Raw genomic sequence first — 27423 nt, 5'->3', positions numbered from 1 at the left:
GAGAACAGACAGGCTATTGGAGGCCTAGCAAACCCGAACATATTCACTGTGAAATTGGGTCTACCAAGCTCATATCCCATTCCACACGGTACCCACCAAGTTGCCCCCGGCTACGTCGGACCATCTCTTGCCGGGCCCCGATGCTGCCCAGGATGGCCTCCTCCAGCTTGGCCTTCATGTCTTTAGACTTCTTGAAGGTCAGGCTGTTCATCCTTTCAAAGGTTTTCTTCCCCTACGTGGTAGGACACCCACAGACATTCATGATGTGTGGGTAGCTCCGTGGCTCGCCTGCGGCCTGGAGTCGCAGAGCATGGGGGCCTACCTTGTACTCAAAACAGGAGACGCAGAGGTAGAGCAAGTCCAAGAGTCGGTTGAGCTGCGAGACAGATAGGTCTGTGAACCATTTCTGCAAGACCATCTCATCTGCGTTCTTGAGGACCCAAAGCAGGCAGATGAGCAGGCTACGGCTGGACTCGGCAGAGAAGGAGCCATGCTGGCGAGTGTTCTGGGGATAAGGGTGGGTGGAGGTTACTTTTCACGAGGCGCACAATGCTGGAGTACATCTCGGACTTCCACAGTAGTCTACACAGACATAGGTGACTAGCCATCATGAAGGATGAGCAGCAGTCAATTTAAGATTGATTAAGATATAAAAACAGTCAAATGGAAGTAAAATATGAAAAATAGCAGATTTGATCATTGGGAAGCTAATGAGACGAAGCTACAGTGTAAGCCATTACCTGCGGGTTCAGTAGGAAGCTGCTGGGCCGAGACATCTGGGGCACCGGCGTCCCGGCGATGGCCATAGCCACAGTTTGGCTGATCATGCTGTTTGCATCGGCCTCATGGTCATCGACCCCAGTGGTGCCGGGACGCCCCCATTGGTTGTGAGACTCTAAAAAAGGTAAACAGTCCGAGTGAGTACTACTACAGTTCATTGTTGCCAGCAGGTCACGCCAAACTGTTTACTGCAAGCAAAAGTATTTACCCGTGAAGTCGTGAAGCTGGGGCAAGGTTTCCATGACAATGCCTATGAGTGGCAGATAGAGCATGGCCACCCGGGCCTTGACTTCAGAATCTGCGTACCGGGGGTCTGAGTCGTGGCTGGACAACAGGTTGTGCACCACGCTGATGACCTTCTTGTGCAAACCAAACATCCTACACAATAATAGCAGGACACTGGGTCAAAGACAGAGATTTGGGTCTAAAGAGGCCCCAAATAAAAACAGTCCAACTGGTAACACTGGAGAGGTCATTGGGCAGAAACAATTAAGAAATATATATACACACAGAGCTTGTTTGGAGTAGGAATGAGTATCATCCTGGATGGATGCATGGGTGAGCAAACAGATGGTTGACATGAACACACGCCAGTGTACTGACCCATCTGCCTCTGGGTCAAGAATGACTGCCAGCTCGGAGAGTACCAGCCCCGCGAGGTAGTGTTGTTCCCGAAATGGCACGGACAGCTCAAACATATTGGCGATCTTCTGGTCCTGGACATGTGTGGAGAACCCAGAGCTCTGCAAACACAAAGAACACCACACAAACTCAAACAAGCTCAAGAATGCTTGAGAGTAACAGCATAAACCCATCAGACACACTGCAGGAGCAATGCTCCACAGGTCAGACATCACATGGATTTGATACGATGGGTACGTCCGGCAAGAGGCAGCCCACCTGCGATGTGGCGGAGGAGACGGAGGGGGATGGTGAGGCAGGAGGCGTGAGGAGGCTGCAGGGCAGGTTGAGCGTCACATAGTGCTCATGACTACTGACGATTCGCAAGAAGTCCAGCCGGAGGGACTCCAGCGTAGGGTTTTGTAGGGCATATAGCTTCATGGAGACCTGTGGGGAATGGTGCAAATGGTCAGAAAACATGCAAGGAAGGACACCTCTTATGCTCAGGGCTCGAAGGGGACCCTCTGATCCTCTTACCTGCTTCCAGTAGGTCTTGATGAGGCAGAACACAAAGCCCCTATCCATGACTGAAAGAAGGTCATTGAGGAAGAATGCTAAGCTGTTGTTCAATCGCTCTACCAGCTCCAGGTCCTAAAGAGAGATGAGGTCAAAGGTCACATCGCAAACATATGAGCCGTCTCCAAAAATGAAGTCCTGGTGTAACTCACCCCACTCACCTTTTGGAACCTGGAAACGATGTCACCTGCAATGGTGCTAACCAGGGCCGCGATGTCATCCATGAATCGCTCGGGGAACCGGTTCTTCCGTGGGGATTCCAGCCGGTCAGTGAAGTACAGGTGGTGGATGATACTCTTGACCTACGAATATAGGAGGGGGAAGCGGTTGGAGGAAGCCAATGGTTCATGAAGAAAGAGGACATTAGGAACAAGGGCATTGTTTTCCCAGTCCTACCATAAGCTCAAAAAAGAACCAGGCTTGCTGCAAGGCACCTTCCCGGACACTTCCGCTGCTCACCACCCACTGCAGGGCCAGCTCTTCATGGAACAGCTGGTAATGGATACATATGGCATGAAGAACAACAGTGCAACAGCGGCAAGTCACCTACCTCTCCAATACCATGTGATATCAACACTTCCTGGGGAAAAATGAATCAGTCATTTCACATATTCTTACTTATCCCTACATAAGTGAGAAGGGTGGATTTAAATGAAGAGGTCACAATCCACTGGCTGCAGAGTCTCAAAACGTCGAACCAAGTTCTGAAAGGGGAGGATTCATTAAAACCAGAGGGTTAAAGTCCTAGAGGAACCGCACCTTCATCCGAACAAAGCCTTCAGTGACTCCTGGACAATTTGGCCCAGACCTCAAATTTTGCATTTCCTAAACACATTCAAAAAGGCTTCATTTTTACTGGATTTACTGGACACCTGGCCAGGTGGTCAGAACTACCAGGCACATGTATGAGACAGATAGAGGCAGGCATGAGGACAGAGGGGCGTGGCATAGGGAGGCCGGCTGGCCGGCCCGCCCCGCTCTGGTGTTCTACCTTTTTGGTCGGCAAACGTCCAGTTAATGTTTGCAAGAAACTGGCGGTCTCAGCGTGCGATGACATGCGATTGCCACCACGCTCCATGGCCTATGGGTGGAGATGGATGAAGGGCAACAGATTAGAGAGGAAACCGGAGCCCGTGTCAGACACAATCTGCCAGACATACACGACCTGCCACCCAAACTCACACAGACATACTGAGACTGGTCAAACACGCACCGCAATTGGGCAAACACACACGCACCACAACTGCCTGCGACCAAACTTACATACACAGCAAATGCCCTTGACGAAACACACACACACACACACACACACACACACTGTGACTGCCAGTGACCAAACACAGAAACCCAGCAACTGTACCCATGGAAAAACACACACACACAGATTTGCCTTTGGCCAAACATACACAAATACACTTGCACATCTGTCTTTAATGTTCCATTAACTAAACTGTGGTTTGAGTTAACCATTCCTAATTGTAACTCCAGTATTCAGAAGTGACTTCAAACATTTTGTCCATCTTGTTAAAACAGCACAAACTGGTACGTAGCTGATTAAAAGCGATATCTTAACCCGTTTGTGCGGTTGCCTGAGATGGGCAGGGTCGAGGACTCAAAATGCAACCATTCAAAAAACACAAATACATTACTACTGTTACAGCAATCACATGCATGCCCACATGCAGCACCAGATATCCGGATGAACCACAATGTAATCAAAACGGAAACCTAAAGAGCCACTCATGTTTTCACTAGTGTACAGGCGTGTCTGTAACCACAGACGCAGGAACATCAGCCCTAAACCAAACATTTCCTGTACAACAACGACAAAGCGACACAGAACGACAAGGCCTCCAATCCACAAATACTCAGAAACTTCCACAGCATCCGATCACTGCAGGATGCTGGAGTACACACTGAATGGGGTGAAGCGTCAAAATGCAACAGGGCAAAAGTGTAAGACGCACAGATCCGGCGGAGATTAAGGGAGAGGGACACCTGAGCTTTAACGACACCAGTTAGAACCGCTGGCTCAAAGACCACAGACGACCACAGACACGGCCACAGGCCCAACACAGAGCAGACATGTCGCCAAGCACACTCAGCGTCACAGACACGGGGCACGGCAAAGCATGACAGAGAGCATGCCTGGAGCATGGGGGTGAGCGATAGGGTGGGGGGCACACATGCAGAATCCCCAACATGCACGACCCAAACAGCGAGAGGCACAAATACAGGAATCCATGCGTGGGTTTGAAGGAGAAGGGTTTTTTTTAATAAGGGTGGCAAAAGTGGTATGAGGAAGCAGGAGGGGAGGATGTGTTAACCTCTGAACCGCCGACTCGGAATGAGAGGCCAGACTTAGCCGTGGGTTATGTGGATGGGTAAGATGGAGGTTGGGAATGCTCACGGACTCACTTCCTGTTTCTCTGCAGGAAGCTTGAGTCTGGTAAGCATGAAGAACTACAACTGTTAGTTCTGGAGGGCCACCAGGCTGGTGTAGCTGTCCAAGCCACACCCAGAACCCCACACCACCCTCACTGTAACCTCATCATGAGGCATCTGATCCACAAATTGAGAGGGGACCATCAAGAATGACACAGGTAGGCTGCGTCATTCCGCGGAACATGAAAACAGCCTGGACCAAGCAGGTTTCTGGGACACTCATTGTAATAGAGATAGGAAATTCTCAACCGGAAGGCGGTTAAGGGGTCAAAAGGGACCCTCAGGTCTGGTGGTGAGAGAGTGGGAGGGTGCTAGGCAATGCTGGTGGTGGTGATATGATTTTGGGAATGAACCACCTGCGAGGAGTCGGAGGCAGAGCCAGGGCTGGATCCCCAGGGGGCGCCCTTGCACCCCACTGTGTTTACCCAGGAGTTGGAGCGGTCTAAGCCCTGTGAGGGGGGGGGGGAGGAGGGCAGGCAAGCGTAGCACAGGTAAGGGAACAGCAAGAGGTTAAAGGTCATAACCGCTGATAGGAGGCCAGAGTTAGACTACACATGTGAAGGCAAGGAAAGGGACCCCCCTCATTCAAGCCATAAAGCGTCGAAATGGAGACTGCATGTGTAGAGCAGGAAAGTGCCCACTTCTGGGGGAACAGAGCAATGCTCAGAGACAATAATTACTGTATGATGTAAGTCAACAGAAGAAAAATCCAGCAGCACAGGAAATGAAAAAGCATTAATTTGACCAAATAGGGTTCTAGAACATAACAGGAGAGATGAAGACTTTCAGGGTTACAAAAGGGCTTTTGAGGTTCCAAATTCTGGTCCAGTAGGCTAAGCTCCTACACACTTTCCAGTCTACCTTAAATTCCTTTAAGTTACTTGTTTAATGAACAGGGACCAATGCAGAAATGTTTGTCCCCTGCAGTCCAAGGCCAGGTTTATATAGACCCTATTCCAATATCCAAGATATTCCAAGATCTCCAAGATGGAAAAAAAAAACAAAACCCAAAATTTCACAACCTCATTACCTTATGTGTTCTAGCCCAATCTTTTAAAATCAACCTATTAAAATGGCAAAATAGACTGTGACTTTGGGACACAGTGGAACAGTGCATATTAACTAGCAATCACAATAAACATTTGCATGAAATACCTGATATGGAAAATAAACTGGAATTGAGCCTTTACCCAAAGGTATAAACATAGCCTTAGTTACATTTTATGTTAATGTTAGGAAATAAAGCGAATGAATTCACGAGCCATGCTAACAACCCATAAATTAGCCAATGCTACCACTAGCTGGCAACTATGTTGTCATGGTCGGAAGGTGGTCAGACTGACTTGTGCCAGTGTTACTGAGAATGCTACGCTACACCACCTGCCGTTCTCTGCTTCAGCTCCCAGGTTCACATGAATGTAATATCACACGGATCTGATGCATAAACTTCCGCACAGTTCCTTGCAAAAATGTATAAAGAAAATCTTTTTCATCTGAACATGTCTAAAAAAATGTATTAAATCTGTAAAAATCAAATTTAGGTGCTTCAAAGTCAACAGATATATCACCTTATGCTGACCATTGAATCTTTTGGGAAAGTTGTACAGGTCATTAAGAATAAAAAGCACTGAACATTCCTTACCTTACTCCCAATTATGGAGCGAACTTCATCATCCGGAGAGGTCGGCGTTCCGGAAATGTCCGGGTTGCTGTTGCTCAGACTGCGTGAGCGGTTGAGGTTGAGGCTGGCAGGCCTGACTGCTGACCGCGCCATTGTGGCATAGTGGACTGACCCCCCCAGCCCCCCTGGTCCTGGGGACAGAGATACAGGGTGTTACCGTGGAGGCCTCCATCACAGACGTACCGACATACTGTACACGACAGCGCAAGGGCTAGATGTTATCACAAGCATGTCCATAAACGCCATACCAACACGGTCAGGATGTGGTCAGACACGCGGGTTTGCCGTCATGGTGGAAAATGAGAAATCACAGGCTGTGTGTGGCCTGGTGAAGTGTGGCCCGCAAGGTCAGAGGAGGACAGACATTTCAGTATGGATTTATGGATTTTAGGGTCTTTGTGGACTGACCGGGCGATGGAAATGGATACCCTCGGGCAGGGGGGGTGGTGTGCAGGATTACACCACTGCCATTTATGAGGTTTTACTGGGGGGCGGGTGGGCACCTGGCGAGGGCGAGTTGGGGTCCATGTTGGGCAGCCGGAAGACGTAATGGATGTAGGAGGAGAGCAGGCTGTTGCGGCCATGCTGGTCCTGGGCATCCAGGTACTTGTGCAGGCGGTTCACGATGGAGGCCATGGCCTCAAAGGAAACCTGGCCAAGGTTCACTGCGAGCAGACAGGCGCGAGTCACACCGGCAAAGTGCTATAAAGGCGATTTGCAGTCATGTTGGGGTTTGACGGCTCACGGAATTACTGAGCCAGCGTATGATTCTGAAGACCACACACAGGTGGAGATGTATGCATCTCACCTGCACACACACACACACACGTTTATATTTTTATCTTTTCTGGGGAGGGACCATCTGTTCATTTCAATGGGAAAAACCCTAATCCCAACAATGACAACCTTAAACCCTACCCAGCTCTAGCCTTAAGTGACCAAACAAAATACAAGACTACAGGGATAGTTACTTTTTTGACTGCAGTTATAGATTTTTATAAAACCAGAAAAATGTCCCCACAAGTTACAGGTTTTTGTCCCCACAATGTAATAATTACCAAAACGCACACACACACAGCCAGAGGTGTACCTATCTGCCCCGCGATGACCGGTGGCCGCACCACCAGCAGCACCAGTTTGTCCAGCAGCAGGTGCAGGAAGCGCACGACGGGCTCTAGCTGGGAGGAGCTCAGGGCAGCGATGCTGGCCTTAAGCTCCGCCTCCAGGTTGTTCTCCATGATGCGCATGTCGCCGATGCGTACAGGGAACATGTGCTCGTCCAGTGCGTGGACCAGCGCAAAGAACTTATCCAGGTACTGGTCCTGGAGAGGTACGGGGAATACAAAGGTCAAACAGGAAGAACCAGGATGCAGAACATCTTTCTGCAGGCTAACAAGGGGATGAAAAACAGTCACATGATCTGTCAATCAGTGCATGTTACAATGCAGTTTGTAACAAAGACAATTACATGACTAGTTCATCCATACAAAGGCAAAACACTAACTATATTTTATCAAATCTGTGTTGTGACCAAAATTCGGTCTCAGTCTGCTTTATTGTGTGATAAAACATCTTAGCTCGGCTATGCTTGGTTTTCAAGAAAACACTATAAATTTTCCTACCTACAACGCATAAGGGTGAACAAAAAGCTTTGAAGCCCCTCTTCTCAATTATTGTTTTGTTTTTATACTGTTTTGCCTTTGTAGGGTTGTGCTGACAAACCGGAAAGATGCTATGCGGCAAGTATCATTGCTCCTACAGGGAAATACCTGCGTGTGGATGGTTGAAACAGTCACCACTTCCACGTTAAAGACCCCTCTGTGGTTATCCACCCATTTCATTCCAGGAAGAGGAACCTAGACACAAATAAATTCCATGTAAGTGATGTTTTCCAAGCAAGACCAAAAGGAAGTCAAGCCTCAAATATTAGGGAATTTACAGGTGAAATTTACACAGGTTCCGGAATCACAGAATTAATGCTTTAATCATTAATGGCATATTTTGAACAGTGGCGTTAGGAAAATATTGGGGGGATTTTACAGAGGAGAACCCCAAAATTCGGCCAATCACAAAGCTTGTTTCAGACACGGACGCGAGGCTCTCACTCACATCTGGAGAGAGAACTGAGTAGGACTGGGGGGGCTTCTCCAGGGACACAGGCAGGCAGAAATGTCCCGTCCGCAGCCTCCCATTCTGAAGCATCGGGATCCACTGGAGGAGCAGAAGGAAGAGACCAACACATTACTTAACACATCCTGCTGTCAGACCAATGAGCTATATCACTTTGTTAAAATTACGAAGCAATAAGTTGCCACTTTGCAATGCAGTCACATGACCAGGATGCAGTCACATGACCAGGATGCAGTCACATGATACCGTGTATCCCACTGGTGTCTCCAGGGGTGTGTTCTGCTTCTGCTGACAGCTGACATGGTAGAAGGTGAACAGGATGTGGTGATGGTCGGTCAGCGATGCCGGCAGCTTGATCTTCACCTCGTCGTGGAAGTCGGGGGATCTGAAAGCAAGCGGGTGATTAACAGCGAGGAGACGAACCACACGATGGACAGCCCTCCTGCCAGGCTGTGACTAAAGTGCCACGCTGGCAGAAATGTAATATCAAGTAGACAACACACCACTCGAGCTTCATCCAGGGGGCAGAAGAAAAGAAATCAACAAATTGAATATGGACGACTCTAGCTAAATTACTTAATACCACTCCATACTCGCTGAATGCTCGTAATGCTAAATAACTGCTCATAGGAGAGGAAGTGGGTCCAACCAGTCAGATGTCTGAGTTGGTTGGACCCACCTCCTCTGTAATCTGACTGGTTCTCTCTCTGAACCAGTCATTTTTCATTCTGAACATTTTTGTAAATAAAACTCAGTCTTATTAGGTTCTTGCGTTGATAGAACTTGCTGTGCAGCTGCTGTTCCAGTACAGCTTACATTTGTACCTAGTCAATCATTCTAATCTCAGCCTAACCGCACTTATGCAGAGCAAATTCCTTATTGCAGATATGTCTGTAACGTCTGTTTGCCTTACTTGTACGTTGCTTTGGACAAAAGTGTCTGTTAAATACAATAAAGGTAAATAAGTAGGCGTCTAATGGAAGTCTTACAGGCCTGATCTTTGAAGGCATCATATAAACTGGATTTTCAAATTTTGCAAAGAGCATTCAAATACACTCTCAGTGACTAAATATAGACCTCACTTAAAATCTTCTGATCAAAGTGTAAAACCAGTACAAAGCGAAATTATATATTCGACCATAAATAAACATGCATACAGATAAAAGGTACTCAAGTTTCAGTCCCACTGGAGAGATTACAAATGGGACCTTAAAGTTGACAGAGCATATTGAAACACCAGCGAGGAAAAATCAGACCAAAGAAAGTGGAAATTATCCATACATGTCCATTGTGTCAATCCATCCTTAGAAACCAGACAGTGTCACTAACTTGCCACAGGAAAGCGTTCCCATGGAAACAGAAAGGGGGGGGGCTTACCGGTTATGATACACCACTGCAGTGTATGCCTCTCTGGTAAACTCAGAGCAGCTGGACTTCCCAAAAATCACCTGGAGAGAGAACACGTAATGGTACGGTCAGCCAGGGGGCGCTGTGGTAGAGCCCAACTGGAGAAACACCTCTGGAAATCCGGAATGCCCTCGGCACCAGTTCTTCCGGAACATACCGGCATGGCGTTGCTGGCGTCCTCCCCATTCATGAACTGCACCTTCACGGTGATGTTCCGCGCTGAACCCTGGCGATTGGCAAAGTTCAGACTTTGTGGCTTGACATACAGAAGATTCCTGAAGGAAAATTCAGAAAAAATATTTAAATTAAAACTGTTAATAAACCAGGCAGAAACAGAGTAGACAAAGCAACAAAAAAAAAAGACATTTTCTATACATGATTAACACCTCACTGCTGTCTTATTATACCTGCTAATCTATATTCACAGACCACCTCTACATTATTGGTTTAGGACTTGGACTTATAAACCAAAAGCTACTGCTGGTTCAATCCTATTGTTGGGAGGGGTGGGGGGGGTTAGTTGGTAGTTGCTGAGTCCTTGAAGCTGGTATCAATGGGGTTCAGGGTCCTGAGGGGCATTGCTCTCGTGCCTTCGGGGCAAAGTGCATCAGCTGCACCGCTAAAGTAAAAACCGGCCCATCCGGGGAGGGTCACGGCAAGCAGATACGCACCGTGAAACAGAGAGCGAGGATTCCTCTATTACTCATCCAGCTGGAGTTTTTAACCAGACTTCCTGACTGGTACAGATGGTACAATCACATCAGGCAGGGAGATTGGAAAGAACACAGGGCACTTGGCTCTGCAGGCACACGCTCTATGGCTGTGATCAGAAGGTTGTTGGTTTGAATCCCCTGGCTTGCAGAGTGATCATATCACTGGTGCGCCTGTGGGGGGGGGGGGTGGCAGATAATCGGCTGACCCTGCTCTCTGACCAAGCTTTGCCCTCAAACCTTTAGGAGTCTAAGTGGGTAAAGTAAAAATTCTTACCAATAAAGTTTCATTTAAAGCAACAGACCTATAGAAAAGAGCCCATGCTTTCTCCTGACTGTCTGCACACACTGCTTTGGGTTAAATGTGCAGGGTTAGGAATTGTGGGCCAGGCTAGAGCCCACAGGAAGCTACGAGCTGTCCAGCAGGCTGCCCGTGCTGCACCATTGGCCGTGGGGGGGGGGGGGGAGAGATGGGCCTGGCTGACCAGATGGAGACTCCCCCCCCCCGCTGCACGTCATTCCCCCCCCCCCCCCGCCAAGTGTGGGAAAGCGGGCGGCACAGCAGGCTTGCTTTAATCTACCCCAGCTGCACCCAGACATCCATGGACGTCTCCAGACCCACTTGAAAAGGTTCGCCTTGCTAGCCGCCGCTCTGATGTCAGCTTGAGGAATGTTCCACCGGCGGTTTCCAGGGGAACAAGGCACTGGGGATGGCTTTTCGAAACCACATGCTGGGACGATTGGTGGTGGACCCTAAGCGACTGGTTAAGCAGTAATTTAGCAGCGTTTATTGAGTCTAAAAACAGAAGAAAAGTCACCCCTCCCACAGTGCTGAGGACCGGAAAGGCATAGCAACTCGTATTTAGTTCTGTACCCTGTGAAACACTCCTGCTGGCCAGCAGAAGCATCAAACAAGCACCAGAGTGACAGCTAATGACACAAGATTCGAGGGTTTAAAAACCAGGCTGGTTGGTTGAACTACTGCACCCTGGTGTCCAATGCATGAGGAGTGTTCCTCGGACCCCGAGACAGAAAAGGGAAAAATGCATGGATGTTAGATCACAATGGCTTGCTTCTTGTAGTTAAAATACCCTTCCCTGCCACATAAGTATGAACAGAATAGTGCTTAGCATGAAAAAGAGTTGTGCCCAGTACATAGTAGTCAGTGTCAGCGAAACACCGGCATTAAACAATTTAAAAAGAGAGACTCATTATAAAATGAACATTCGAGTGGATCGACCTCACGTCCACTAAATGCCAGATACGTTCTCCATCCAGTCCAACAGGTGCATGAGACTCAACACTTGAGGAGAAGGTCCCAACAGGGCAGAGCAGGGCAATTAGAGACAGCTGTGCCCAAGATAGATAGTTTATTTCAGGCTGGTTTGATGACTGTAGATCTCTTGCCAGAACAGCAGAGGAAGCAAGCAAATGGGCTATAAGAGAAATAGGCGATAAGAGAAACGGACAGGGCCAAGTCCAGTGAAAGAAACTGGAAAAGGTTAGGATATATTAGACAAGGCGGTGAGTGAGATTTATTACATATTTTTGTGTTGTGGGATGCGCTGGTGTGAGAGGTTATGACGGTCCGATTCAAAACATAATGCACAAACATTCATGTTACATTTAGCAGATGATATTATCTAAAGCATCATGCATTTTTTTGAGACAGCAAGGTCAACCAGCCCCTGGGGCAATTGGGGCTTAAGGGCCTTACTCAAGGGCCCAATGGTGAGATCACTCTGCATATTCTGGGATTCAAACCAGCGACCTTCTGATCACAGGCACAAGTGTCCTAACCTGCTGAGTCCCACATGTGCAACAAACGAGGCTCAACTGATCCAAGTCACAAACTGCGTGCTAGAACAAGCCCTCATACTCACACGTCTGTTAATCCGCTTGTCACTGTGACTTGGACTTTCAGCAGGACATGTGTTCTTATGCCCTTTGCCTCTAAGGCTGGATCCAACTCAGTGACTCCTCCCATCTCATATACAAGATCAATCACTTTCTAAAAAAAGGTAGCGAGTTCAATAGGATAGTACTGAAATTTCTGGTACTCCGGGGTTATTGAGGTGTCCTGTGCGACAGGCCACAAAGGTTATGATACACCACTCCAACAGAGGGGCAGAGGTCCACAAAGTAGAAATCCAGACCAAGATTTTGTTTCAACCAACTAGTTGAATATAAAGAGTCACAGTCACAGAGTACTCAACTGGTGTGTAAATACAAAATCTTGGTCTGGAATTTGACTTTCTGGACCTAAAGTATCCACCCCCACAGACAGGGGTGAAAGGAGAGAACTGGCCCTCATCCTGTCTGCACACCAGGAACTGCCCGCTTCCTGCATGTATAAAGTACAGAGGTACAATATAATAAGACCAAGGCCAAAAGCTACAATTGCTCAAAAACAGAAGGGTAGCACCTCCAAATCACTTCCTGTAGAAGTGAACGTTCAGCTTAGGGAAAAAAATACCACTGACTTCTACTTCTTTGAAGTGTACAGGCCAAACATAAGGAAAAAAAAGTTGAGTAAAGTGCAATAAGACATGAGGAAATACGTCATGCTAAGGAGAGTCCCCTCGGCTCTGCGCGCTCTCATTTCAGCGCCACAGCTGGACAGATACGTATCACGTCAGATAAACATAAGAATGACATTTTTATCTGTGTTTCCATACCTGTTTACCATTCACTACACACCATAAGAGGTTTTTTAGTGCCAGAGAAACCCAAGGATAATAACTGTAAATTCAGCTTACAACCATGGCACCTCTGAAGTGCTGCTCCCACGTATCAGACACGGAAGCGGTTTCAAAATCACCGCTAAGAGGGTTTTGAGCCTGACTAAGAGACAAGTCAAACCAAGACAAGTACATGGTACATTATTGATGAGCCGAGCTTATGATCAGCACACTTAGGACACAAAGTGCTATTAATATTTCCCTCCCAAGATCTTTAAAAGATGAACAGATGGACAAGGGAGGTAAATGTTACTTGTGTGAATTGCTCACACTGACTGAAACTCTTGAGAGACGACAGAGGGTGTATCAGTTCAGGCATAGCTGGGTTAATCATCAGCCAACCCCCCCCCTCCCCATCAACCCATCCCATAGGCCACGCCCCCCAACTGTGACCCAGTATATACAGGAACCAAGCCAGCTGTTTTGTCATCCTTTCCACAGAAAGGCAGAACCTCCTGTAGCAGGCTCTTAACATCAGAGCGGGCAACCCTGATAAAATGAAGCTGGTGTGTCTCCTAGTTTTCCTCGCCCTCCTCAGCATGGAAGCCCTGTCAGGCGAGGCACGACCCGCAGCGGAGAGCAAATCTCGATTTGCCATGCTCGACGACGTCCAACTGCTGGCGACGGGGCTGCTCCAGCTGGGCCAAAGTCTCAAAGAATTTGTGCAAAAGACCAAGGGCCAGATCAACGACATCTTTCAGAAGCTCAGCATCTTCGACCGCTCATTCAGCCAGCTCTCCGATGTTACCAACGTTATCAAGGAGGAAGAGGAGGAGCTGAAAAAGACCACAACCTTCCTCAAAGCCAACAATGAGGAGATTAAGAATCTCTCGCTGGAGATCAACACCAAGGTGGACAACATCATGCAGGAACGTAACCAGCTCCAGACTAAGGTAGGGGGGCTGGAGGAGAAGCTGACAGGCCTCTCCAAAAATATAATCCCCCCAGACCAATTGGTGGAGATCACTGCCCTGAAGGTGAGATCACTTATGCACAACAAGGATAAATATGTTTCAGAGCACTCCATTATTCACTCGACAGCAGTTCACCAAATGAACTCCGGGCAATGCTAACAACTAAAATCCATTAGCATTTCTGGATTTTCATCCATCAAGAGTGAGTAGCAGAAAGGTTAAGGACATGGACTAATAACCACTGGATATTTTTGGATACTTATTCAAGTTCCTCGGCCTAATAATACCATAACAACTGCAGAAATTCAGTAACACTTGTCCCTCTGGATAAGCATTAGCCACAAAGCTAAAATCTAATACAATGTTCTTTATGAATTACTCAATGTTTTTGCCACAATTTCCAGGAAATAATTGAGACCCAGGAGAAGAACATCCAGAATCTGCTGAAGGCAGTCAAAGAGCAACATGATCAGCTTGACTATCAAAGCCGAAAGATCAAAAACCTGGAAGAAAAGGTAGGATAAATGTCTCATTTCACAATTCTCCCAGGTGTCCATATTAAGGGCCTCCAATGAGCTGTGATGGACCTTGCTAGAATGCTGTTGTCACTTGTCTCAAGTTGTATCAGTCAGTTGTTTCAATGTCAGACAAAATAAACTTCTCTCGTCATTACAGCTTAACACGGATGTTTTCCAAGAAACACTGGAAAAACAAAATTCTAGAATACCAGAGAATCTCTCAGAGTACCTCACAAACAGCTCAAAAAATACCAGCCTTCACACGATGGGTACGTTTAAATAAATTAAGAAGCATGTACTTCAATTTTAAATGCAACTAAGTGTTCATTTTTGGTGAGCTACTGGTGAGGCATTGGGTTGTACCATAGATCTTCCGGCAGACTGTAAGGAGGTCTTCAACAGAGGAGAGAGGAACAGCGGGGTGTATTCCATAAAGGCCAATCAATCAGAGCCATTCAATGTGTACTGCGACATCACTGCCGGTGAGATACCAAAACATTCATCTCATCACCTTTGTGTCTTTCAAAATGACAACACACATCCTGCACACATTCACGGTGTGTGGTATCAAAGTACACTCAGACTCATAGAAGCAAATCCAGGGACCCGCCACAAGTAAGTGAGATAGAAGAATCTATACCAAGATTACAGGAGATCATTTAAAATAGGCTAGAAAGAGGAACCTTTGGTATGCAGAAATCATCGGTACACCCCACTGTGCCTTGTGGGTATTGAGGATCAGTTACTTGTAGTTCAGATGGTACCTCCTCTTAATTATCTTTCACTTTACCACCTGGCACACAGATGGAGGGGTCACTGTCATACAGCGCAGACAGGATGGGTCGGTGGATTTCGATCAAACTTGGGAGAAGTATGAAAGTGGATTTGGAGATCTCAAGGGTAAGTGATTAGCCTGGACCACTGTCAGGACTTCATGGCTCTAAAATTCCACTTTATATCCATCTTCTCTTCAACCAGAACAATCAAAATGGGATTTACACTCAACTCAATAAGAAAGGGCAGTTAGGGACATTAGGAACAAATGTTTTTCATGCCTCTACATCCATCATAGGGTCTCGTTAAAAGCCACCGAAACACTCGAGCACTTCCTCTCACGCTACAAGTACATCCGTAAACTTAAAAGGCAGCAGCTGACAGATCGGTTGCCTCTATTGTTCAGTTTGACGAACCACCAGCAGCAAATGCATCAGGCAAGCTGGAGGACAGCCAACAGACACAATGAGAATGCATTCCGAAAGCCCAGACACCTCTAGCTAGAAAGAGAATGAGGCGTCGATATGACGTCCTCTGCCGTAACATCAAGGGAGCCATAGCACCTCTGTGCTGCCAGAGGGACAACTAATGGACTGTTTGGCCTTCATTCAGAGCATCAGTCATGACTTGGCACGACAACATGATGTAAGAGGCCAGGGTTGTTTTTGCATCTGTCTGGTTTGGCTGCCCATGACCCAACTCCTCATAGCAAGCAACGGAAAAGTGTCATACTGACAATAAACTGTGATACTCTGGCTTATGTGTTACAGGTGAGTTCTGGTTGGGCCTGGAGAAGATCCACACCATTTCTAGACAGGGGGAGTCGATTCTCCTAGTACAACTGGAGGACTGGAAAGGGGACAGGCACTTCATGGAGTACCAGTTCACCTTGGAGGGCCCCTCTTCGCAGTACACCATCCACTTACAGCATGTGTCTGGCGAATCTTTGGGTGTCATGAGCAACCAAACCAGCGTGAGGTTCTCCACAAAAGATCGCAACAATACCAACTCAGAAATGAACTGCTCGCAACAACTCACAGGTGATCATGTTATCCAAAAAAATAAATAATCTTTGAAGTACGCTCATTTAAAAAAATACGTACATATTGGTTTGGGCATCCAACTGATCTCACGCTAAAAGACCTTAAAAGACTGACAGACCTCCACTGACACCAAAGACTTGCGTGACCTGCCTGAGAGCCCTTGAGTGATGTCTGTGCTGATGTTTTGCAGGTGGCTGGTGGTTTAACCCATGTGGAGACACCAACCTGAATGGGAAGTACATCCGGATGAGACCAAAGAGCCAGAAAGAGCGGAAGAGCGGAATCCACTGGAAACCCAACCATGAGAACTCCTGCTTCCTGAAGGCCACCAAGCTCTCCCTCCGGCACATGCAGCACTGAAGTGAGCAAGACGACGATCATGCTGCCAACCTCTAGGGCAATAGACTTCCAAGAACAGCCCAGGTAGAGGGGTCTGACTCACTACATCGCTGGACTTAATGTTCAAACCACAGAGGATATCGACCCATCAAATTTCTAATAGCTAGGCTTCTGGGGAAAATGTCAAACACGACCTGTTCAACCATTCACCTGGCGTAATACAAAGATCCAGTGAGAAAGCTATTGAAGGACAAAGAAGTCATTTATGAACGTTTTACCATTTCAGAAGGGTAGACTGCGGATCTCTACCGTGTTTCCTCTTGCTTATCAGTACATGCGATTCCACATTATGCAACACAACAATGTTGGCACAGACACCCCTGTAACACACTATACACGCCAATCAGCTACAGGTACACGCCAATCAGCTACAGGTGCTCTCTGACACGCATTCACCAAAACAGCAACTGCAGTAAACTAGACGCTTGTTTTTGTAGGTGTGTTTTTCATTTGTTTTTAACTTTATACCAAACTATTTTTCCAGTGGAAGAACATGGTAAGAATAATACAGCTCTTTTTTCCAAACCGCCTGCATGTAATCATATCCTGTACTGCTATTTTTGGGTCATATTGACTCCTGACAAGTTCCTCTTACAGACTGTATATATTCTGTAATGAATACTGCAATGTTTACAGGATGACTACTTTCCCTTGGGCAAGCCAAATTAAATGTTAAGAGGTATTGCAGGTTTTAAAAATGATTAAAGAATTTAATACAAATAAAACCACTCATCTTCTAATCAATTGGAAGCAGAGGGATTTGAATCCCTGTTCCTGGAGGCAGAGGGGGAAGTTCAGATCCAGAAAGTAAAAATCCAGACCATGATTTTGTTTGTACTCTGTGACTAATTCTTTATACTCAACTGGTTGGCTGAAACAAAACCTTGGACTGGATTTGTACTTTCCGGACTTGAACTGCCCGGAGGTTTGAGGCCACAGGGCTACCCACTGAGTCACTCTGCTGCTCACATGCTTACATCTATAAATTTTAGAGCAAGAAGGGAAAAAAATGTTGGAAAAATGTGGCAACCTGACTGGCTGACTCATGCAAACGTGCTCCAGGATTAGAGGAGCACATGCTGTCATTAAACATCCATCAGTTATCAGGGGGGAATCTTAAACAAACAAGTCCTAGGGAGAGCAGATGGGAAAGACCGAGCAGGAGTGGGACTTGTCAATAAGGCTTCCTGATAAGACCTTCAGAGATTCTGCGCAATATTCAACCTTGGATAGAAATAGCAGCACAAGCCAAGCAACCAGATCTCTGCGAGGTCAGTTGTTGTCATGACCACCAAGTGTCAAACCAGTGCTCCCTGTTCCCTATAATACAAACCAACATTAAGCACAAGTATGGAGCTCGGCTTAGAACCTCCTTAGTTACAAGTTACTGGGCTAATGCCTCTTAACCATTATATCCAAGTTCCCCTTTCGAACAGGTCCAAAGTACTCTTGAGTGTTCAATAATTGTGTATCATTCAGTGTAACGTGACATGAGCAGCAAACAGAACCACAGCTGAACATTAACAAACACTGAAACCCTTAAAAGTCAGGCTTTTTGTGTTAGAATGGTACAGAATCTACCTCTGTTGAGTTGCACATCCAGACTTAGGGTGCATTTCCTCCACACCAAGTACCGTACTTTTGGCAGCGGAGGTCAACTTTAAACTGATATTTAAATAATGTACTAGAAAATCTATAAAAGGAACCAGTTTTTACGGCAATGGAAAACTAACACTTTACTTTTGGCACTTTCTGAAAGAACCAAAAGTACGGCACTTGGTGCGGTGGAAAAGCGCCCTTACATTGGGTCTCGTTCTCATGGGTCAGAAAGCCAATGCTGCCTTGTGATCCCTCCACCACATTAAAATAAGTCTGACTCATGAATGCTTCCTCAACAAGCCTCACAACCACATCCAGAGATCATATCCCAAGAAATGTTTCAAGACTAGATCCTCTGGAAATACCTCAACTAGCTCACCTTACAACTTTCTGTGTCAACTATCCCTCAGTTATGGTCTCTTGGCAACCTTGAATGCTCTGCTATTTTGCATTTGTCTAGCAGAACTAAGCCCTCAATGGATTTTGATATGAATAGTTCTTCTGATATGTTCTTAAAATGTCTTGTAATGCATTGCACAGCCTTTGTTTCAATGCCAACTTGAGTCATTCACTGGAACCCCAGCCTAGCTACACTTAGACCTAGTTTTCTCCTTGACAGCTGTATATTGTGATTGACTATCTTCCTTTCTTGTACATCTGATAAATAAACTAAATGTCACAGATAGTACCTGTAGGTAGTGTTGGGCACGTAGATGTCCTTGGCAGGGAATTCGAGGATCTCTCGAGTGGGCCGCACCCTGCTGTCCGGGTAGGGCTTCACCTGCAGTAGTTCAGGGGTCAGACAGTAATGGGGGTTCTCTGGGGCTGGGGAAATGTCGATCTTCAGTTGGGCTGTGAGGGTTACAGACAGGAAATGGACAAACGGTATCAAGCACAACACTCAGGGTATGACGCCTCCCCAGAGGTAACACTTGCATAACTTGCATAAAAGTCAAATAAGTCGTTTCTCCTCCCACCTGTAATGGGCCTCAGCCTTCGCAACACTGAAGAGGGCCTCCTCATATCAGCGAGGAACTTGTACAAGTCTTCATCACTCAAACGATCTCCCTCCTGAAAAAGTCCATGGAAAGAAACACACAGCTTGTTATGTTTCCGCTATGGAACAGGGGAAGGCCAGTGAGGCCATCGACCCACTACAGAGATAAAAGTAAAAGTAGTTTTTATTAAACTGAGCATTGATCAAACGGATGTGGTTTCCAAACAAACATTCAGTCCCATTTTAAGAGCATTATGCAATGGAATTTTAGTGTTTAGAGACTCCATTGTTTTGAGATCCCTGCAGCTGCCTGTGTGCTCCTGGTCTAAGGACGCAGGCCTGACCTGTTTGAAGAAATTGGTGACCGTGAGGGTGGCAGGCCGGAAGCTGGTCAGGCTGCAGGATTCATCCCCGCTGGTTGTCCTCTCCAGCGAGCGTCGGCCCACGATGCTGGAATTCCGGCGCTCCGACCAAGAGCCCTTCCGCTCTATAATGGGTTATAGCCTCATGTTTGATAACATGATTACGGTGTCACGATGTATCACGTAACTGTTAACCCAACATGACCTGGGATTAGCCAATTAGCAGCTAACAGTAGGGGTGCAACGATTATTGGACATTGTCGACAAAAATCGACGAAAAAAATAGTCACCGACGAATTTGATTGTCGATAATTGTCGCCAGACGTATTTTTAAACGGAGTGAGACGTTTTCCTTCCTTTCTATCTGTGCAATACTACCGCTTTCCAATAGACTGCACCAATACACCACACTGGTGAGATTCGCTCTTGCACAATAGCATTCAGCGACAGGTAGAAGAATGGCGGCCACAAATCGGGCATCATCGCGTATTAAACGCTCTAAAGTCTGGGACACATGGATTAAAGTTTTCCGTCAACTGAGTGCACTAAAGATTAATAATGAGATTTATGTAGATCCGAAGGGAAAAAATGGGGGGGGCTGGAAAGGCTGTATTTCTTTTGTTTAATTACTATTTAATTATTCTTCCTAAAAATACACATTATGGTTTCGGCAGTTCGCTTAAAGATTGACAGCTGAGGAGTAGCCTACAGGCTGCAAGCTATTTCCTGACACGTGTTTAAGATGCCAAACTTCATAGTAAGGAGAAAATAATTCCCCAGCATTTAGTGCCACATCAGTCTTAAAGGCTTTTAATGTCCCAAAACAAAGACGAGATCTGCAAAAGGGTGAATGGCACGGGCTTCTTGTTGCCTGGCGTATCCAATAATAATAACAATAATAATAATAATAATAATAATAATAGGACATAATAATAGGCTAGTAGTAGTATATTTTACATTTTCAAAAAAGATCGGAATAGAACTTATTTATGTTTGGAAGTCAGTGGTGTGTCATGAAGCGTCTCATTCGCTAATAGTAGCTAAAAAAAGGTCGGAAAACAGTGGAGAAAACCCATTGCTTAAATAGATAAAGAAGCCAAAACTCCGAAGCTCAAGATTCAGGAAGTGGCTCCGATGTCGTAAGTGCTGCGAGAGCTTATGCTCCGTTAAAAGTAAATAACAGCAGTTTTGAAGTCTGTTTTCTTGCTGTTAACAGAGGAATGGCAATGGGAACTGCTCTAAATTTCCCGTATTTTGGGTCGGGATCTTGGGATTTTTCAGCCTGCTTTAAAATGAGTTTTTATTTGTAAACATAGGCTATATAGATAGCTGATATGACAATAAATTACCGTGCATTTTAACCTCTATACCGCAAATGAAGTACGAATTAGCATATGCAGGTTAAAATGCATGATAATTTCTTGTCATATCAGCGCAAATGAACATAAAATATGTATGTATTTACACTGTCACAGCAATGGATTGCCGCACGTATCGCTTTTAAAGGTGAATGCGTACTTGCGTACCAGCTATATGCAGCCCTGATTATAACAAAGATTGTATCAGAAATTCAGATCTGTATCGGCGCCGATCAAGAGCTATTTGACGGATCGGGTATCGGCCATGTGTGACCAATCCACGTCCTATACTTACTTATTTAGTTTTTGGCAATCTCTAAAAAGATAGCTCCTATTTCGTGTAAAAGGACAAGACAGCTTGGTTAAAGATAAAACTATCTATACATGACTATAGGCAGGAATCCCCAGCAAATGTGGGATGCTGCCATGTTTGGGAGTACCTGGGAGGGGCATCTCCAGCTCGTTGTCACGCTCCAGGCTACCGGCGCTGTTGACAATGTTCATCAAGTGGATGGCGGTCCAGGCAAACGGCATGCGGTACCGGCCTAACCGCTGGCAGAATTGCTCTGACTGGGCCCTCAGCTTCTCCAGCTTCTCCTTATTCTACAAGAGGCAGGCCAGCACCAAAGACAAACGGGAACAGAAAACAGACCTGTGAACATGCAGAAAATCGTGAAGATGAAGGCATGAGACTGGCAGTTCTATAGAAATGGGTCACACGTACTTTGGCTGCGTCGGACTCCTTGAAGACCATGTACGGTTCAGCACATTCGCCAATGTCCCCCTGCTGAAGGACCTTCTCCAGCTACAAAAAAAAAAATACCCCTATCAAATGGTGGTAAATTCCAAGTGTCTTGATATATTGAAGTATGAAGGAAGGCTGAACCTGACAAGAACAGGGGTCTGTCAAAGAGAAGAGCTGACCATGACAACCATGACATCAAGCTGGCAAGTCTCATGGTTACAGAGAACCAGAGTAATAAAATCCACCCTCTTGACATGAAAGAGATAAGATAGAAATGGAAGGCGGGATCTAGTGCTTACCCTAATGACCAGAAAGACGTCTTGTGAAGGGTAGGTGATGGAGAAGACACCTGAGCGAGCTAGTGTGGAGATTGCAGCTGACTGGATGTGGGGCCTTAGCATGGACTTGGTCTGCTCTGAGTTTAGGTCAAAGAAGAAGTTCTCTGAAATCTGAAAGTGGGGGAAATAGGTGGACAAAAGAGTGATTAAATGATTATAAGATGTATAAACCCCAAAGCAGCAAACTCTGCCTGGAACACTAAAAACTGCCCATCAAAGCGTCAATGCTACCCCCTAGTGCCCAGAACTGATTTTCCAAAAAACGTTTAGAAAGGATCTTCACCCACGTACAATGACTGATGACCTAACGGCCGGAGGACAGGGGATGTTATTAAACCTGTAACAGCAGGTCTGTTGAACTGGTGATGAATTCACACACTTTCAATGCATTTCAAAAGAGAAGCAACGTTCTCCCTCAAGAACAGCATCAGAGAAAAGGCCAGCGTCACACCTTTTTCTTCTCCTTGACGTCGTACAAGGCCAAACTTGCGAAAATCGGCTCGATTTCTATTTCAAATCTTATGGTGGGGATGGGGGGGGAGAGAGAAAAGAAAAGGCTCCAGTCAGCAGAAGGGATCAGTCGACAGTGCGCCTTTGAAAATGCTCAGGAAGCTCTAGACTTACTTCAAAGACAAACACTTGACGAGGAGCCTCTGGCCGAAATGTTCTTTGGGCACATCAGGCACAGAGTGTCTCTCAATAGGCTCGTCCTGCAACAAAGAGAGAAGCCAAGCCTTCAAAAAAAACACCAAGAAATGTTCATTTGTAAATCTGTACTAATAGTTTCATTTAATTAAACATGTATTACATAGTTAAATAAAACCTCAGTAATTACATAATACGTTACACAATAAACAAGAGTGTTAAATGGAAAGAAAGAAAGTGATTGTAATTGTTGACACACCAGAGTACACAATGCACAACAGAATGTGCCCTCCGCATTCAACCTATACGTGACACAGCAGTGGGTAGCTATTATTTATCACTTGCGGAGCAGTGGGTGGGGGCGGTACCTTGCTGGTTGGGGATTCGAACCAGCAACCTTTTTATCACAAGCACGCTTCCCTAACCTTTAGGACAGGGGGCAAGTTAATAGGGGAACTTGACCTACAAGGGGCAGTACGGATAATGGTATTATCATACGCTACAATCCATTCATCCATCTTCTAACCCTGACCTGGGCAAAATCCAGCCAGAAGGCCATATCCAGCCAGAAGGCCATATCCAGCCAGAAGGCCATATCCAGCCCACAGAAGTATTTTTACTGGCCTGTGCATTTATTTAAAAAAAAAACTGGCAAAGGCTATGTTCAAGTTCATGAAGATGAACAGACTTTTGCAAACTAATCTTTCTTTGTATTAATAATTAATATAAAGTAAGATCTAACAAGTCTTACTGTAGTTTTCATGAGCCTATCCAGAGGGCACAAGGCTGGGGAAAATGCCAGACATTGGGATGGCAATGTTTTCCTGTTTTTATGATCCGTAAATGGTAATTCCATTCAGGGAGGGTGATGCAGCGGGTGTGAGGTACCTCGTCCAGGGCTGGGTGCAGGGCAAAGAGCTCGCGGTGGCGGTGAGCCTTGCGCTGCTCCTCGTTGTGCCGGTCGATCTCCTCGTTGGGCGCGCGGTCCAGCAGGTGGGGCAGCAGGGCGTCAGGCATGGAATTCTTCAGGTCGAAGATGCTGCAGGCCCAGCTGCCCCGCGGCGTGTCGTCGATGGACATGGACCTACGCTTCAGGTCGTCCTGGAAAACCCACGACACGGAGTCTGACTCCCCGAGTCCAGACAAGACTCCGTGCTCCAGCTCGAGGTTCCCAAGCAGGACCATTCAGCCGGGACTCTCACCTGGTCGTCCTGGTATGAGCTGACATCTGGGATCTCATCGGACTCAAACACCTGCTTAGGCAGCCCCTTCTGCCTCTCCTTCTGCTTATCCAGGGTGTTGGGGTTGAATCCTGTGCCCAGTTTGTGGTACCTGTTCCAAGCAAGAGAAGATATCATAACCCATCATATCAAAATCTGTTAATCTGCTATATATAGGGGCCAATTAACTTCTCTGGGGGGCCCCAGGCTGGCTTGGCTAGGAGGCCCTCAAGTGGGCCATTTCTGCTATTTTGTGAGCTGAAATCCACTAGTCAGTGCCTTCATGTTTTTGCCGGAAGTTGGGTGGGAGCAAAAACATGGACCGTCTGTGGGTCCCCAAGGCCTGCGCTGGGAAACACTGCCCTAGGATAGCCTGTACATTAATCCACCCCGGCTATATAATTTAGATGGGAGGAAGTACAACAAAACAACTCGTATCCATCTAAAAAGCAGGATCTATCAGCCATGGAATGTGACCACAGAGGGGTTTTTCCCTCACCCTCCAGGACTCCTGGGAAATGCGAGAGCTTTAGGAATATAATGTCTTTCCAAATTATACATCTAAAATTAGCAATGCTACATATCTGTGTGTATTACTGATGACCCTTGGGTTACTGACTGAGGAAGCCCCATTCTCTAGGTAGAATAATTTACACAACATTAAGAAAAAGAAATTACAATTTATTTATGTACAGGATGCTTTTATCTTAAGTGTCATACAACTGAAAGCAGGGTCAGACAGTCCCTGGAGCAGGTTAAGGTTAAGGGCCTCCCTCAGGGGCCCAATGGTGACATCACTCTACTGGGATTTGAACCTGCAAACGTCTGGTCACATACATAGCACCCTAACCCTCTGAGCCACACACCATCCACCCCAGAGAACAGTGAAAGGGGTCTGTGAGCTCACAGTGAGGTTTTTAAACATAATACCAGAAAGATATTTTTTTTATATAGCCACTGCTGATAGGACAGCACATTAGACACTGCTGATAGGACAGCACATTAGACACTGCTGATAGGACAGCACATTAGACACTGCTGATAGGACAGCACATTAGACACTGCTGATAGGACAGCACATTAGACACTGCTGATAGGACAGCACATTAGACACTCATTGAGCCGGGTAGCTTACTTCCTGTTGACAATGGACCAGTCTTCGGTGTAGGATCTGGCACAGTCTCTGACGTGAGCATCATTGTCTCTGCGGGAACACAAATACAAATCAGGGAAGGATGACACATTACCAGCGTGTTTATCAACAGTGAGCAACTTGCATGTGGATTCGTAGGAGTAACAGAATAATTCAAGCATGTGAATCATTGTATTCGTTAATATCAGTAACCAGAGGCCATAAAACTATTATTCCAGCTCTCAAGATCTTTTTGCATATACAAATTTAAGAAACATAATTTCTCAAAAGGCAAATGAAATGAAAACCACTAAACAGTCATATTGCACAGCTGCTTATAGTGCTCTTGCGCTGTTTTGCACTTTCGGATTAGACGGCAAACAGCATTTCATTGTGTGAGTAATTGTACTTTGCAAAATGTCAATAAAGTAGAATCTAATCTAATCTAATGGTACCCAAACAAATCAGGTGATTTCCCATGATCAATTAAAGGGTATTTCCCAGAAACCAGTGCAACTGGGGCAGCTGTGGCGAGATTCCTCATGCGGATACCTCCACCATTCAGGGGACCCCCAACCACAAACACCCCCCTCCACTTACCCTTCCTCTGGGACTGCCTGCATCAGCGTGCGACACTCCCGGGGTACGTATACCACCTCGATGTCGTCATGGGGGAACTCCAGCAGGTCCCGGAGCGGCCCGGACTCCACCACGGGCGGGTGCGTCAGGAGATACTCCTCAAAGTCCACCGGCTCCACGGCCTCCGTGAGAGGAACCTGCAGGCAGAGTCAACATGCATCTCTGCGGACCGGCCCTGGATCGAACGTGGATGTGAAAATGACCAGACAGGACGGGGAGGGAGGCATTATGGGATTGTTGTCACATTTTAGGCCTTAGGCATGAAGAAAATTGTTTGCATGTGCTGCTTTGCTGATAGAAGACAAAGCACATCCTGTACTAACTCAAACTGGGTCACAGGTGGGCCAGTGAGCTAATGAGAGAACCAGGTTTGAGAAGAAGCCATCTGTAATGGAAGGAGGTTGATGAGAAGAGGGGCTAAGGCTGAAAGGAAAATGTCTGTTTCGAGAGGAGAAGTCATGCTATTGATCACATATTACCATATGAAAAGCTGCGCTAATGCAGAAGATTTTGTATGCATAAGGGGACACGTGAGCTAAAGATAGCAACAGTAGTAGCACTAGTACTGAGCTACAGGAAACACAGAATGAATAAAGCGAGGGTTTTGTGACAGACCATGGTGGAGGAAAATAAGGAGGTCAGGCAGTGCAGAAAGTGCCGTGGTAAAAAACATACATTAAAGGGAGAAGGTATGTGATAATCATGGGGTGGGGAAACTAAGCATAAGTGATGTGCCTCTTGAAGTAATAACCAATCATAACTGATGAGCTTTTCCATTGGTTACTACTTCAAAAAGCATATCAACTATCATAACTGATGTGCTTTTTGATAAGTGATATGGGTTTTGAAGACGTAACCAATCATAATTAACGTGCTTTTTAGGGAAGCTTAAAAAAGGTATGCTTTTGGGCTGCTTCTCTTAAACTCTTCTGCTTAGTAAAGACACTTCACTGTACGAAGTCTCATTTTTGATTATTCTCAAGAATTTTAACAAGTATTCGAGGAAAGGAGAAAGGCTCATTCGCGTAGTAGTAATCCTCCACAAGAACAAAGCTCGAGTCGGGCCAGGCCCCGTGACACCCCCCCCCACCCGAGCTTATATTTACATATGGCCGACATAAACGCTGAGTCAGCACTTACAAAGTGACGTTTCAAAGAAGCAGGATCAGCCAGTGCCTGAAGCAATTGGGAATTAGGGGTCTTGCTCAAGGGCCTCAATAAAACCACTCCACTGACCATGGGATTTGAACTTACAACCTTCCAATCAAAGGCACAGAGTCCAAATGTACTGGGCAACACACCACCCACATAACAACCGCAGCACAAGCCACACAAAACACTGCAAGAACCGAACAGAAACTCAAATCATACCAAACACACCATGACTCAGTTCCTACTAGACGTGTTTGAGTTACACATAAATACCTGCAATGAGTTTGACTCAAAGCAACTACCTCTTATTAGAAAACTGACAGGAAGAAGCACAGCCATGCTGCGGCAAGGGACCAGGACATCTTCAGGCTGTGGGTTTCTGGTAAACGTTTACCAGCAGCAGACTGAAAAGTCATAATCTCCTGTTCTGAGAGCAGCTAGCCCCGTGCCAAAATGAAAGTGATTTTAACTACAGATGTTTGTTCCACGAGTTTGTG

The 27423-nt window shown here is 46.2% G+C and overlaps 2 protein-coding genes across 18 annotated transcripts in view; one reads left to right on the top strand and one right to left on the bottom strand.

The window, feature by feature from the left end:
* Nucleotides 1-27423, bottom strand: part of dock7 (dedicator of cytokinesis 7) — a 47256-nt gene that overhangs the window by 12717 nt on the left and 7116 nt on the right. For 10 of the 17 annotated variants that reach the window (XR_011982722.1, XR_011982723.1, XR_011982724.1 and 7 more), the window contains exons 4-34: nucleotides 25736-25911; nucleotides 25139-25207; nucleotides 23986-24115; nucleotides 23672-23884; nucleotides 22763-22848; nucleotides 22590-22656; nucleotides 22100-22249; nucleotides 21780-21860; nucleotides 21496-21658; nucleotides 19680-19822; nucleotides 19316-19409; nucleotides 19028-19190; nucleotides 9798-9915; nucleotides 9611-9681; nucleotides 8480-8618; nucleotides 8213-8314; nucleotides 7873-7959; nucleotides 7194-7425; nucleotides 6607-6768; nucleotides 6065-6234; nucleotides 4779-4871; nucleotides 2969-3058; nucleotides 2374-2469; nucleotides 2139-2279; nucleotides 1939-2052; nucleotides 1681-1848; nucleotides 1384-1523; nucleotides 989-1158; nucleotides 741-895; nucleotides 323-505; nucleotides 97-232 (exon numbers count right to left, since the gene is read on the bottom strand). Coding sequence is in view for 9 of the 17 variants with exons in the window: in XM_072699822.1 (XP_072555923.1) it covers nucleotides 97-232; nucleotides 323-505; nucleotides 741-895; nucleotides 989-1158; nucleotides 1384-1523; nucleotides 1681-1848; nucleotides 1939-2052; nucleotides 2139-2279; nucleotides 2374-2469; nucleotides 2969-3058; nucleotides 4779-4871; nucleotides 6065-6234; nucleotides 6607-6768; nucleotides 7194-7425; nucleotides 7873-7959; nucleotides 8213-8314; nucleotides 8480-8618; nucleotides 9611-9681; nucleotides 9798-9915; nucleotides 19028-19190; nucleotides 19316-19409; nucleotides 19680-19822; nucleotides 21496-21658; nucleotides 21780-21860; nucleotides 22100-22249; nucleotides 22590-22656; nucleotides 22763-22848; nucleotides 23672-23884; nucleotides 23986-24115; nucleotides 25139-25207; nucleotides 25736-25911 (4102 nt within the window). In the remaining 8 variants the exon portion in view is untranslated. The other 7 variants (XR_011982726.1, XM_023794506.2, XM_023794507.2 and 4 more) reach the window with 3 other exon arrangements.
* Nucleotides 13495-18648, top strand: angptl3 (angiopoietin-like 3). The gene is made up of 7 exons (XM_023794518.2): nucleotides 13495-14068; nucleotides 14410-14520; nucleotides 14681-14792; nucleotides 14892-15005; nucleotides 15328-15423; nucleotides 16068-16337; nucleotides 16531-18648. Exons 1-7 carry the CDS (start codon nucleotides 13589-13591, stop codon nucleotides 16698-16700), a joined length of 1353 nt encoding a protein of 450 aa, XP_023650286.2. The 5' UTR covers nucleotides 13495-13588; the 3' UTR covers nucleotides 16701-18648.

This window comes from Paramormyrops kingsleyae, chromosome 15 (genome assembly GCF_048594095.1).
Source record: "Paramormyrops kingsleyae isolate MSU_618 chromosome 15, PKINGS_0.4, whole genome shotgun sequence".
NCBI lineage: Eukaryota > Metazoa > Chordata > Actinopteri > Osteoglossiformes > Mormyridae > Paramormyrops > Paramormyrops kingsleyae.
This window is presented reverse-complemented; position numbering and strand designations above follow the sequence as displayed.